This window comes from Stenella coeruleoalba, assembly GCF_951394435.1.
Source record: "Stenella coeruleoalba genome assembly, chromosome: 16".
NCBI classification, from domain to species: domain Eukaryota; kingdom Metazoa; phylum Chordata; class Mammalia; order Artiodactyla; family Delphinidae; genus Stenella; species Stenella coeruleoalba.
In genome coordinates, this window is record NC_137162.1 from 63,424,778 (window position 1) to 63,438,545 (window position 13,768).

General features: G+C 37.8%; 1 protein-coding gene across 5 annotated transcripts in view; it reads left to right on the top strand.

Annotated features, from left to right (window-relative positions):
• The window catches only part of SLC25A16 (solute carrier family 25 member 16), a 33,942-nt gene extending 26,718 nt beyond the window's left edge, over positions 1 to 7,224 (top strand). For 2 of the 5 annotated variants that reach the window (XM_079900409.1, XM_079900412.1), the window contains 2 exons: positions 3,590 to 3,658; positions 4,349 to 5,151. In XM_079900409.1, coding sequence (XP_079756535.1) covers positions 3,590 to 3,658; positions 4,349 to 4,523 — 244 coding nt within the window. In that variant the 3' untranslated portion in view covers positions 4,524 to 5,151. The other 3 variants (XM_079900411.1, XM_079900413.1, XM_079900410.1) reach the window with 3 other exon arrangements.
• The last annotated feature ends 6,544 nt before the right edge of the window (positions 7,225 to 13,768 follow it).

Sequence of the window (13,768 nt, forward strand, 5' to 3'; positions counted from 1 at the left end):
AGTTGGCTGTAGAGAATTTCTGTAGACCAAGAGAGATTGGATAGATGAGATTAAAAAAGGGCTGGAATACTAAGAAGCAGGAACTTTTCAGGAACAGGAAGAAGGGAAGCTCTCTGTGACTGAGGAGTATCCTGAAAAACAGGAAGACAACAGGAAATCGTAGTGTCACAAAGGCTCCAAAAAGAGTATCCAATGGAAAAAGAAAACTCAAAGTAAGATAAGTACTGAAAAGTAAGGTATTCATTGGATTTCACAATGAAGGTTACTTTTGTGAAGGCAGATTCAGTATGCTTGTGTGTGGGAGCAGATCATACTAGACTGAAAGTAAAGGAAAAAAGGTGTAGGGACTTCCCTGGCGGTCCAGTGCCTAAGACTCCGTGCTCCCAATGCAGGGGGCCCGGGTTCAATCCCTGGTCAGGGAACTAGATCCCACATGCCGCAACTAAGAGTTCGCATGCCGCAACTAAAGATCCCGAAGGCTACATCTAAAAGATCCCGCACGTGGCAAGAATGATCCCGCATGCCACAACTAAGACCTGACACAGCCAAATAAATAACTAAATATTTAAAAAAAAAAAAGGGTGTGTAGTTTACTTTTAGAAACATGGCTGCGGAACCTTGTTCATTTGCGGAGACATGATCACCTCTAGCTATTCTGATTCTCTTCTTGGTTTTACTGCCCCTTTTCTTTATTATTTACTTCCAGTTTAGATCTTTAAAATCTGTCTTCTCTTTTCCACTTACTTCATAAGCTATATTCTACACCCACTGACTCTTTTTTTAAAAAATATTTATTTATTTATTTGGCTGCACTGGGTCTTAGTTGCGGCACACGGGATCTTTGGTGCTGCATGCGGGATCTTTAGTTGTGACATGCGAACTCTTAGTTGCGGCAACTTTCCCTTTTCAGGTATCTTGCTGATTCATGTCTTCCTCCTCCTACCTATCTGTGCTGATTTTTTTAAGGCCTAGCCAGACTTTGGTCCTCTGCTCTTCCCGTAAACATCCAGAATAGCTCATCTATCTCTATTGTTTCAATGGTCACCTCTGTACAGATAACTAATTCTATTTAAATCTTCATTGCTGACTCATTACTTCTCTAGCAAGCTCTTGGATGTTTATACCTGGACTTCTGTCCTCAGTTCAAGCTCTGTAATTCATATACTGTTTTCTTGTCTTCTTTTTCATGTCTGTCCTCGGCTCCCAACTTTCCTATTTGTTATCGATCACCATTAATCTTCTAGTCCTGATAATACCTTGAGATCATTTTTCACATTGTACATATCCAAATATTTTTGTCATTTTTTTGCTTAAAAACATTACCTAGAATGTTATTTTCTTTCTTTCCCGTTGTTATTTCCCTAGTTCTGATCCTTGTACTTTGTCTTCTTACCTTCTCTTTATTAATCAGTTCCTTCTACCCAGACACATCTTTTCCTGCTTGGAAACTGAATCCTTCAGGTTGAGGTTTTGGTCCCTTTATTCCCCATAAAGTTTTTTCCTCTCTCCACCTCCCATTAAAAGATAATTCAGGACTTAACTGGTGGTGCAGTGGTTAAGAATCCGCCTGCCAAGGCAGGGGACACGGGTTCGAGCCCTGGTCTGGAAAGATCCCACATGCTGCAGAGCAACTAAGCCCGTGTGCCACAACTACTGAGCCCACGTGCCACAATCACTGAAGCCCGCACGCCTAGAGCCCATGCTCCACAACAAGAGAAGCCACCACAATGAGAAGCACGCATACCACAACGAAGAGTAGCCCCCACTCGCCGCAACAGAGAAAGCCTGCGTGCAGCAACGAAGACCCAACACAGCCAAAAATAAATAAATATTTTAAAAATTTAAAAAAGATAATTCATGGAGGGGAATTCCCTGGTGATCCAGTGGTTAGGACCCCGCACTTTCACTGCAGGGGGCATGTGTTGGATCCCTGGTTGGGGAGATAAGATCCTGCAAGCCGTGAAGCAGGGCCAAAAAAAAAAAGATAATTCATGGAGATGCTGCTTAGATGCATAGAGCTCTTCATCTATTAGTAATGTTATTTCTTAAGCTATTTGGTTGGTACATGGGTGGTTTTTTTATTACAATTATTTCATAGTAAATTTAAATGTATATAAAAGTATATAATTATTTTTGTCATATATCACTTACGTATGTATTATATGTATGTATGTATGTATATATACATATGTGTGTATATATATATATATGTGTGTGTGTGTATGAACGAGAGCTTTGAATAGGGAAGTAGAAAGCAGCTTTATGACATGGCAAATGTCTCTAAGACTCAATTTTCTTTTTTTTAAATGCATTTATTTATTTATTTATTTATTTTTGTCTGTGTTGGGTCTTCGTTTCTATGCGAGGGCTTTCTCTAGTTGCGGCGAGCGGGGGCCACTCTTCATCGCGGTGCGCGGGCCTCTCACTATCTCGGCCTCTCTTGTTGCGGAGCACAGGCTCCAGATGTGCAGGCTGAGTAGCTGTGGCTCACAGGCCCAGTTGCTCCGCGGCATGTGGGATCTTCCCAGACCAGGGCTCGAACCCGTGTCCCTTGGCAGGCAGATTCTCAACCACTGCGCCACCAGGGAAGCCCTAAGACTCAATTTTCTTATCTTAATATTGAGATAACAGTACCTACTTAACACAGTTGTAAAGATGGAATGAGATAATATACATAAATTGCTTAGCACAGGACCTAACATAAGCAGTCAACATTAGCCCCAAAAAAGTAATTAAAAAAAAAAATCACCTAGGGTCCCACTCCTAAGAGATTATTTTTGTATATTTCATTTTAGGCAATCTTTAAAATTTTTTTTAAATTGAGGTATAATTAATATACAATATTATATTAGTTTCTGGTATATAACATAATGATTTGATATTAAGTCTGGTTAACGGTCATCACCATACATAGTTGCAGAATCAGGCAATCTTTTCACATAGAATTTTCTGTATCCTCTATATGCAATTGTCTGTATTGTTAATTTTAGCCCTTAAGGAGAATTTTTTGTTGGCCTACTGTATACAGGGGCACTTGCTGAATACTCTTAGGGTAGTGGTTCTTAACTGGGGTGGTTTCGTCTCTAGTGGACATTTATTAATGTCTGGAGACATTTTTCGTTGTTACAACTGGGGTTGTGCTACTGGCATCTAGTGGGTAGAAGCCAGGGATTTACCTAAACACCCTACAATGCCCAGGACAGCTCCCACAACTAAGAATTTTCCAACCCAAAATGGCAATAGTGCCAAAGTTAAGAAACCCTGTCTTAGGGTTACAACAATGGAAAGCACCCAGTCTATTTCCTCAGGAAGCGGCATTTAATTTGGTTTGGGGGAATAAATAGAACTTGATAATGGGTGATGAAAGAGAAGAATCATTTAACCCAAGGGAACCACTTAGGCAAAGGCAAGGAGACCTCTGTATTGTTATTTGATTTTATTCATATGCCTATATCCTGACTCCCAGATTAGACAAAACAGTAAGAAAATAGGAACACATTATTTCCTAGCATACATAGGGCTTTGTATTCAATAATTGCTGAGTAGAAAACTAAAAATCATTTTTAAGTCCTTCTTTTTCTTCTTTTAGCTACCCATTTGATGTAACACGTCGGCGAATGCAGTTAGGAACTGTTCTTCCAGAATTTGAAAAGTGCCTGTAAGTTCTTCATTTGTCATTGTTCAATTTCTTTAGGAAATGTAATGTGTATAGTAAGTAGGGAGATAGGACTGTGATCTCACTAGTAGTCTAGAGCTTTCATTTTATATCCCATAATATTCTTTGGTAAACTGAATTTAATCAGGTCCTAATCCTCCTGTTAAAATGTTCATTTTAGGTAATTCCCTGGTGGTCCAGTGGTTAGGACTCGGTGCTTTCACTGTGGGGGCCAGGGTTCGGTCCCTGATCAGGGAACTAAGATCCCACAAGCCTTGCAGCCAAAAAAAAAAACAAAAACAAATTTAATTTTAGAGCAGCTCTGTTAAATAGAAATATGATGTGAGCCACATATGTAATTTAAAATTTTCTGGTAACCTAACCACATTAAAAAAGTATAAAAAGAAACATGAAATTGTTTTAAAATATTTTATTTAAACCAATATATTTAAAATTTATCACTTCAACATTTCAGTATTTTACATCCTTTTAAAAAAAAACACTAAGTGTTTGAAATCCAGGGTGTATTTTACACTCACAGCACATCTCAATTTAGGACTTGCCACATTTCATGTACTCAGTAGCCACATGTGGCTAGTGGCTACCACTATTGCATAGCACAGCTCTAGAGTTTTCTATAATCTGTAGAGATTTCGAATCATTCTGTTTGGTTGGTGATGTGTTGTTCCTCAGGGGAAGAGCAGAATGTTTATTCAGGACCATGAATTGCCTTCATTCACCCAAAAGATTTTTTGAATATTTCAGTCTACATTGCATATTGAAAGAGAAAGACAAAGCCCAAAATGTTGGTTTGAAAGGAAAGAACACTGAAACAAGAAAGTCTTTATTGATGAAATCTGGAAGATAGTCCTTCAAGCTTTAGTAGCATAGAACTTGAGCAGAAACTTGAGAGTTTAAAGGGCAACTGCTCATATATCCTTTAAAAAGACTACATCAATATTTCAAATATTATTATGAAATAGTGTTGCTAGTAAATGTCACAGACATAATGCAAACAAAATATATTGTATTAATGAGCCCCGGAATTCTATGCATAATGCTTGTACTTGTTTGGAATGAATTGCTCTTTTATTATGAATTTTTAGCTTGGTTTTTTTTAAAAAATTAATTAATTAATTAATTTTTGGCTGCGTTGGCTCTTTGTTACTGTGCACGGGCTTTCTCTAGTTGTGGCGAGCAGGGGCTACTCTTCATTGCAGTGCGCCGGCTTCCTTTTAACACTTGCCTTCCAAAAGCTACTCAAGATGGCATTTTTAGCTTCTTTTAAAAATGCTATTATGGATCCTGAAATTGTCTCTTCATGACTGGGCATAAAGGTGTCATCATTTAACCATTCTCTTTCAGTACCATGCGGGAGACTATGAAGTATGTCTATGGACACCATGGAATTCGAAAAGGATTATATCGTGGTTTATCTCTTAATTACATTCGCTGCGTTCCTTCTCAGGCAGTGGCTTTTACAACATATGAACTTATGAAGCAGTTTTTTCACCTCAATTAAAAAATATCGTTATTTCTTTTCCTTAATAAACTCTCAGAGGGAAAAATAAAATGTTAATTTAATTTGGGGAGAACATTACTTGAAGGGGGATATTTACCCTGTCACAGGAACCACTGGTATGTTAGTACTTGATTTTTCTATTCATCACAAATCAAAAGTGCTTACTATACTTTTATGCCAAAAGTTATATCTTAGAACATTGCAAAAAAATCCTAAGCTGATGCTGGCTAATCAGTAAGGTTATTTGAAACCATTTTAAAGTATTATTTGGATAGAACTAACTTAAAATGGGATTCAAAAGGTTGCCATTAGTTTTATCATGCTATTCCAAGCTTTTAATTGTAATCATGATTTTCAAAGACTCTAGTGTTGGTTGCTGTTATTGTTATTATTATTATTAACAGTCTTGGTTATATTGCAGCAGAATGATGAGAGCTGAAATTTTAAGTTATATAAAACATAGAAGCCAGTATTGAAGTATTATTCTTAATATTTCTCTTCTCATAATTCTGCTCCACTGGATAAAAGGACAAACACTTTTTCTCTTCATTTTTTGATAAATGTTGTATTCAAAAAGTAACCATGTAGAGACTCATCAGTAAGTCAAGAATTTTCAGGTATTGCTCAAATGTTATTCCCAGTTTCTGAGTGATTTAAATGTGTTTTTAAAAGTCAGTGTATTTCCCAAAGGCAGTAATAGTAAATACTGAATATCTTTGCTCTCAAAACAAGTTAGCATTATAGATTTGTTTTTGTTAGATGATTTGATGTATACTAGAAAATTTATTTAAGTGGACTGTGAAATATCCATTAATATAGATGTGAATGTCAAAGAATGTTTCCAAGTATTATGTTATGACACAGCAACTAGTTCTTCCACGTAAAATAATTTTAGTGCAATATAAACTTAAGTAGAAATGTAAAACATGATCTGAATTGCTATCATTTATATTAAAATGGTTTAAAATGTAAGAATTCCAGTTATTATGTTTAGAGTAGTTTTTATGTTTTATTATAAGCATGACAAAAATGGGAGGGGAACAGTTATAGTTCTGTCCTCAGAAACAGCAATTTGTAGAATTGATGTGATTTTTAAGACATTAGAAAACTAAATTGAAAGTGTTATTTCTGCTTCAATTTTTATTTTTTTGCATAAAAGATTTCTTGTCATAACTTGGTAAAAATTTTATGAACTGGTTTCATTTTCAAAGTCTTTATTTTAAAATAAGTGTGTATCTTTGTATGATTTATAAGTGTACCCACAGGTAAAAATACATGTGTTCCTAAAACTATTTTGTATATTTTCATTTCTCGGCTACACTGTAGCTAAATACTGCTATCAAATCTCAAGATAATTTAAATTTATAAAATAAGTATCTCAGTTATGTTAACAAAAGAGGACTGCAAATATTTTTTTAAATAAAAATTTGCATTCTATGTCTGTTACAGAATACATAGGTTATTAAAAATAAATTTTCATATTTCAACAGTTATTCCTCTCTTTTAACTATTTACATTATTGAAGCACAAATATTAAACATAATGGAAGAATACTTAAAATAATGACTGTATTTTTATCTGATTTATTTCAGATTGATAACGCAAAGTGAATCTTGACAGATTATCTTCAATTTGAATATTGACTGTTTCTGTTTTGATCTCCATTGTAATACTTTCCTTGCCTTTTATTGGGTACAGCCCTCTGATTTATAGAATGGGGCAGTGATTTTGTTTAGGGACTGATGAGTGAGGTACCATTCCTAGCTCTTAATGGTGGTCTGTGTGGAGATGAAAAGGTTAGTGGGTATATATAATAATATCTTACAACATTTTCCTCCAGATTACTCAACATCCATTTATGCAGCACCCATTGTGTGCCACGGATTATATCAGCATTATGGGGGCATACCTTGAGAGGTCTGTTAACTGTACTTGCAGTCTGATTTAGATTCCCAATAGCATCTATCACTGGGTATTTCTCTAACAGGGTATGTACCATACTTTTTGGTTACTGCATGTTTACGTGTCCTCCCATTGGTTCCTTCATGGGCAGAGTCATACCTTCATCCCCTTTAAGGAGCACAGGGTATGGCATCATAATAGTTGCTCAGTGATGTTTACTGATGGGCAGAAGGAAGGTTTGGTTCCTGTTTTTGGAGAAAATGTTCTAGTAGAGAGAAACGAGGCGCAAATAGTTTAGGGAAAGAGCAATTTAGAAAGAAAGTTATTTGTTTTTTCTTCACAGAAATGTCTTGTTGCTAATTTGAGCCAGGATGAATGGCGAATAATAATACCTATATTATATGAGTATGCGTTGCCTTGCAGAGTTGGGCCAATGATATCTGACATACTTGTATAGCAACTGTATACTTAAACACTTACATCAATTCTTTGAATATTAGACATTGTTACAAACTAGAAATCAATGACAAATAATAAGTCATGTATATTTCCTGAGTATTTACTATGTTCCATTCCTTATTTTAAGCACTTTTGATGCCTTAACTCTATAACAGTACTATAAGATAGGCACTATTAAATATTCCTTTTTTACAGTTGGGATAATTGAGACCCAGGGATATCAAGTAACTTGCCCAGGTTCACACAATAAGTGGTGGATCTAAGATTCAGCCTACAGCGTAGTCTACTAGCCATGATGCTATACTTCAACACAGTAGTATCCTTCCTATTCACATAAAGCTCTAATATGTAATAAATACAAACCAATTAATAGAATGATTATATATGTTGGAAAGTGCTTTAGAAAATTTTTTTGCCCCCCCTGGTCCCCCTCCCCCCAGCAAGTGGCTTGCGGGATCTTAGTTCCCTGAATAGGGATTGAATGCAGGGCCCTCGACAGTGAAAGCACAGAGTCCTAACCCTGAGACTACCAGGAAATTACTGGAAAGTGCTTATTAAGGAAGTAAATAGATTACATGATAGAGAATAATTGTTGGGTGTAAGGATCAGAGTGCTACTTTAGAATGGTCAGGGAAAAGTTTCTTTGATGTGCTTAACCTTAATCCTACACATGAAAAGGAAGTAGTCGTGCAAAGAGCTGTGGGGGAAGAATGGCCCAGATGAAGGGAACAGCACAGTACAAAAACTCTGAAACAGGAAAAAGTTTAGTTTGACACAGGAATTGTCAGAAGCCCAGTGTCATTGAAGCTCCCTGAGAGAGGAAGTAGCAATAAATAGGTTGGAGAAGTAGACAAAGGCATCAAAAGTGCTTAAAATAAGGAATGGAACAGGAAATATATATGACTTATTATTGCCAGGAAATATACATGACTTATTATTTGTCATTCATTTCTAGTTTGTAACACTGTCTGATATTCAGAGAATTGACATAAGTGTTTAAGTATACAGTTGCTATACAAGTATGTCAGATATCGTTATTTGATGCCTTAACTCTATAACAGTACTATAAGATAGGTACTATTAAATATTCCTTTTTTACAGTTGGGATAATTGAGACCCAGGGATATCAAGTAACTTGCCCAGGTTCACACAATAAGTGGTGGATCTAAGCCCTGTGTGAATGAAGCTCCCTGAGTGAGGGAGTAGCAATAAATAGATTGGAGAAGTAGACAAAGGGCAGATCAATGTATTTAGGGCTCTATAGGATGTAGTAATGATTTTGTCTTTTATTCTAAATGCAATGGGAAGCCTTGAAGGTTTTCAGTAGGGGAATAAAATTGCCTGATTATATTTTTACAAAGATTACTGCTTTATCAACAATTATATGAACTTAAAACAGAAATCAGGGAATTCCCTGGTGGTCCAGTGGTTGACTCTGTGCTTCCAATGCAGGGGGTGTGGGTTCGATCGCCGGTTGGGGAATTAAGATCCCACATGCTGGCACAGCCAAAACAAACAAACAAACAAAACAACAAAATAAAAAACAACAGAAATCAACAAAATTAAAAACAGATAATAGAGAAAATAACAAACCCCCAAATTGGTTTTTTGAAGAGATCAACAAAATTGGTAAGCCCCTTAACTAGACTGATAACTAAAAAGGAACATAAATTACCAATATCAAGAATGGGGAATTCCCTGGTGGTCCAGTGGTTAGGACTCCACGCTTTCATTGCCGAAGGCCCGGGTTCAATCCCTGGCTGGGGAACTAAGATCCCACAAGCCATGTGGCGTGGCCAAAAAAAAAATAATGAAAAAGATGACATTACTATGGATGTTAAAAAGATAATACGGGATTTCTAAATAACTCTTTGCTAAGGAATTTGATGACTTAGATGAAATGGACAGAGGCTTTGAAAATCACAACCAAAACTGATGTAGGTGAAACAAAATCTGCATAACCAATTAAAGAAACTGAATTTATCAAAAATCCTTCCACAAAGAAAACTCCAGGCTCAGATTGTGAATTCTCTTGGACATCTAAGAAAGAAATAATTTTATACAAACTTTCAGAAATTAGAAGACAGCACTTTTATGATGCCACTATAACCTTGATGCCCAAACCTGACCAAGTTGTTACAGAAAAATAAAATTACCAACCAGTATCCTTCAGGAACAAAGATGGAAAAATCTTTAACAGCATATTAGCAAATCAAATCCAGCAATACATAAAAAGTTTATTGTATCGTGACGAAATTGGGTTTATCCTAGGAGTGCCAAGTTGTTTCACAATCTTAAGTCAATAGTGTAATTTCCTGTAATAACAGAATAAAGGAGAAAAACACATGATTCTTCAATTTCTGCACTTCAAAAGTACAGAAAAAGCACTTGGCAAAATTCAAAATCGATACATTATAAAAATTAATCACATTAGGGTAGACCTTCCTCAATCAGATAGAGCATTTTGTCAGATTAATTTTCCAACCATACATCTCATCTCACATGTTCTTCTCGTGTCATTGACACTCATCCCATCAAGAGGTAGAGACCATTCCCTCCCCTTACATCTGGTTGAGTGGGCTTGTGTCTACAGTGGAAGTGATGCTGTGTTACTTCTGAAGTTATGTCATAAAGCTGAAACAGCTTCCATCTGGTCTTTTGGAATGCTTGCTCTTGGAATCCTCACGACATGCTGTGAGGAAGCCAGGCAGCCCCTGTAGAGAAACTGTCAGCCAGCCTCAACTTGCCAGCCATTTGAGTAAGCCATCTTCAAAGTGGATCCTCCAGCTTCCAGCTGATGCTTCATGGACAGAGAAAAGCTTTCCTCACAGAGCCCTGCCCAAAATGAAAATTCATAAGCTAAAAAAATGATTGTTGGGGACTTCCCTGGCGGTCCAGTGGTTAGGGCTTGCTTCCACTGCAGGGGGCGCAGGTTTGATCACTGGTTCGGGAATTAAGATCCCACATGCCACAAAAATATATAAATTAATTTTAAAAAAGATTGTTGTTTAAAGACACTAAGTTTTGGAGGTTTGTTTTTTACATAGATTAGATAACCATAGGAAATATTCATGAAAAACCTACAGCTAAGCATCATATTTAATAGTGAAATATTGAATGCTTTCCCCCTGAGATCAGTAGAAGTCAAGGATGCCCAGTGTCAGAACTTCTATTTAACCAGTGAACTTAAGAAAGTGAAATAAAAAGCATAAAGATCAGAAAGGAAGAAGTAAAACTGCCTCTATTTGTAGATGACATGATTATTTACATAGAAAGTCTTAATGAATCTACAAAACAACTACTGGCAAAGTCTCAGGATATAAGGTAAATTTTATCTATCTTATTTTTTTGGCCGCACCATGCACCATGTGGGATCCTAGTTCCCTGACTAGGGATCAAACTTGTGCCCCCTGCATTGGAAGTGTGGAATCTTAACCACTGGACCACCAGGAAAGTCCTAAGGTAAACTTTAAGGATTGTATTTTTATATACTAGCAGGAAGCAATTAAAAAACAATTTCATTTAAAATAGCATAAAAAAATACACTTAGGGCTTCCCTGGTGCTGCAGTGGTTAAGAATCCGCCTGCCAATGCAGGGGACACAGGTTCGAGCCCTAGTCCGGGAAGATCCCACATGCCGCGGAGCAACTAAGCCTGTCTGCCACAACTACTGAGCCTGTGCTCTAGAGCCTGTGAGCCACAACTACTGAAGCCCGCGTGCCTAGAGCCTGTGCTCCGCAACAAGAGAAGCCACCACGATGAGAAGCCCGCGCACCGCAACGAAGACCCAACACAGCCAAAAAAAAAGTAAATAAATAAATTTTAAAAAAACTTATAAAAATATATATACTTAAATTTAACAAAATATATGCAATAGCTTTACACTGACAATTACAAAATGTTGCCGAGAGACATTAAAGAAAATCTATATAAATGGAGAGATAAACCAGGTTAATGTATTAGAAGTCTCTATATTTTAAAGAAATCAATACTTCTCAAATTGATTTTTAGATCTAATGTAATCTCAATCATAATTTCAACAGGCTCTTTGTAGAAATTCACAACCTGATTCTAAAATTTATATAGAAATGTGAAGGACCTAGAATACCCAAAGCAATCTTTAAAAAGAACAAAGACATACAGCACCTGTCTGTATGACTTACTGTAAAGCTGTAGTAATCATGACAATGTGATACTGGCATAAGGAGTCACAAACATCAAAAGAACAGAATAGGGGCTTCCCTGGTGGCTCAGTGGTTGAGAGTCCACCTGCCGATGCTGGGGACACGGGTTCGTGCCCCGGTCCGGGAAGATCCCACATGCCGCGGAGCGGCTGGGCCCGTGAGCCATGGCCGCTGAGCCTGCGCGTCCGGAGCCTGTGCTCCGCAACGGGAGAGGCCACAACAGTGAGAGGCCCGCGACCGCAAAAAAAAAAAAAAAAAAAAAAAAAAAAACAACAACAAAAAAACAGAATAGAGAGCCAAAATGGACCTATACTTACATAGTCATTTGATTTTTTTTAACAAGGTGCCAAAGCAATACCATGGGGGAAGGGTAGTCTTTTGTACAGGTGCTACTGGAAAAACTGGATATGCACATGGTTGGGAACACGACTCATTCTCTACCTCATACCACACACAAAAATTAATTTTAGATGGATCATAAACCTAAATGAAAAATAAAACAATAAACTTCAAGAAGAAAACAAAGAATATCTCTACTTCCTAGGGGTTGGCAAGGATTCCACAGGTCACAGAAAGCGAAAAGCATAGAAGAAAAATGGATAAATTAGACTTCATAAATATTACGATTTACTCATATCTAAAGATCTTGTTACCGAACCAAACTTGGGTCTGCTCACCACTGCAGTAAAGCTACTGACACTGGGTTGTGGTGAAGGAAAGTGCAGCATTTACTATAAGGCGCCAGTACAAGAAGGATGGAGGGCTCATGCTCTAAAATCCCCAAACTCCCCGAAGGGTTTCAGCAAAGGTTTTTTTTTTTACATCTTTATTGAAGTATAATTGCTTTCAATTGTGTGTTAGTTTCTGCTTTATAACAAAGTGAATCAGTTATACATATACATATGTTCCCATATCTCTTCCCTCTTGCTTCTCCCTGCCTTGCCAGGTGAGGGGGTGGGGTCGCAAGGTATGTGATCAGCTTGTGAGGTAACAGGGTGTGTCACAGGGGTTAACATCATCAATCAGGCTCCCTCAGGCCTGTGGGCTATGTGTTCATGATCATCAAGTAGTTAGCACCTTCCAGGGAGTTCCCTGGTGGTCTAGTGGTTAGGATGCCCGGCTTTCCCTACTGTGGCCCAGGTTCAATCCCTGGTCGGGGAACTGAGATCCCACAAGCTGCATGGTGTGGCCAAAAAAAAAACCAAACATCTTCCATTTGGTGGGGGATTTTCACGTCTATAGAACTACTCAGGAAATGTGTATCAGATACTATTATCTAGGGACTTCAGAGAGGAGCTAAAGCAGAGGATTTGGGGAAGGCCCATAGGGTCCTGCTGGGTTACAATCTTGTTAAGAAAATGAATAGGCAAGCGACAGATGGGGAGAAAATACTCACAGAACCTATCTGACAAGTCTTTTATAAAGAATTATATAAAGGATTTCCGGGGAATTCCCTGTGGTCCAGTGGTTAGGACTTCGAGCCCTCACTGCCTAGGTCCTGAGTTCAATCCCTGGTCGGGGACCTAAAATCCCACGCTGTTTGGCACAGCCAAAAAAGAAAAAAAATTTTTTTTGTAACTCAATAATAAAAGGACAATGCAGTTAAGAAAAAAATGGGCAAAGGATTTTTTTAAAAGATTTATTTATTATTATTATTTTAAAATTTATTTTATTTATTTATTTTTGGCTGCGTTAGGTTTTTGTTGCTGTGCTCGGGCTTTCTGTAGTTGCTGCGAGCAGGGGCTACTGTTCATTGCGGTACGCGGGCTTCTCATTGTGGTGGCTTCTCCTCTTGCGGAGCATGGGCTCCAGGCGCGTGGGCTTCAGCAGTTGTGGCTCACGGGCTGTAGAGCGCAGGCTCAGTAGTTGTGGTGCACGGGCTTAGTTGCTCTGCGGCATGTGGGATCTTCCCGGACCAGGGCTCGAATCTGTGTCCCCTGCATTGGCAGGTGGATCCTCAACCACTGCGCCACCAGGGAAGCCCTATTTATTATTTATTTATTTTATTTATTTTTGGCTGTGTCGGGTCTTAGTTGCGGCACGCAG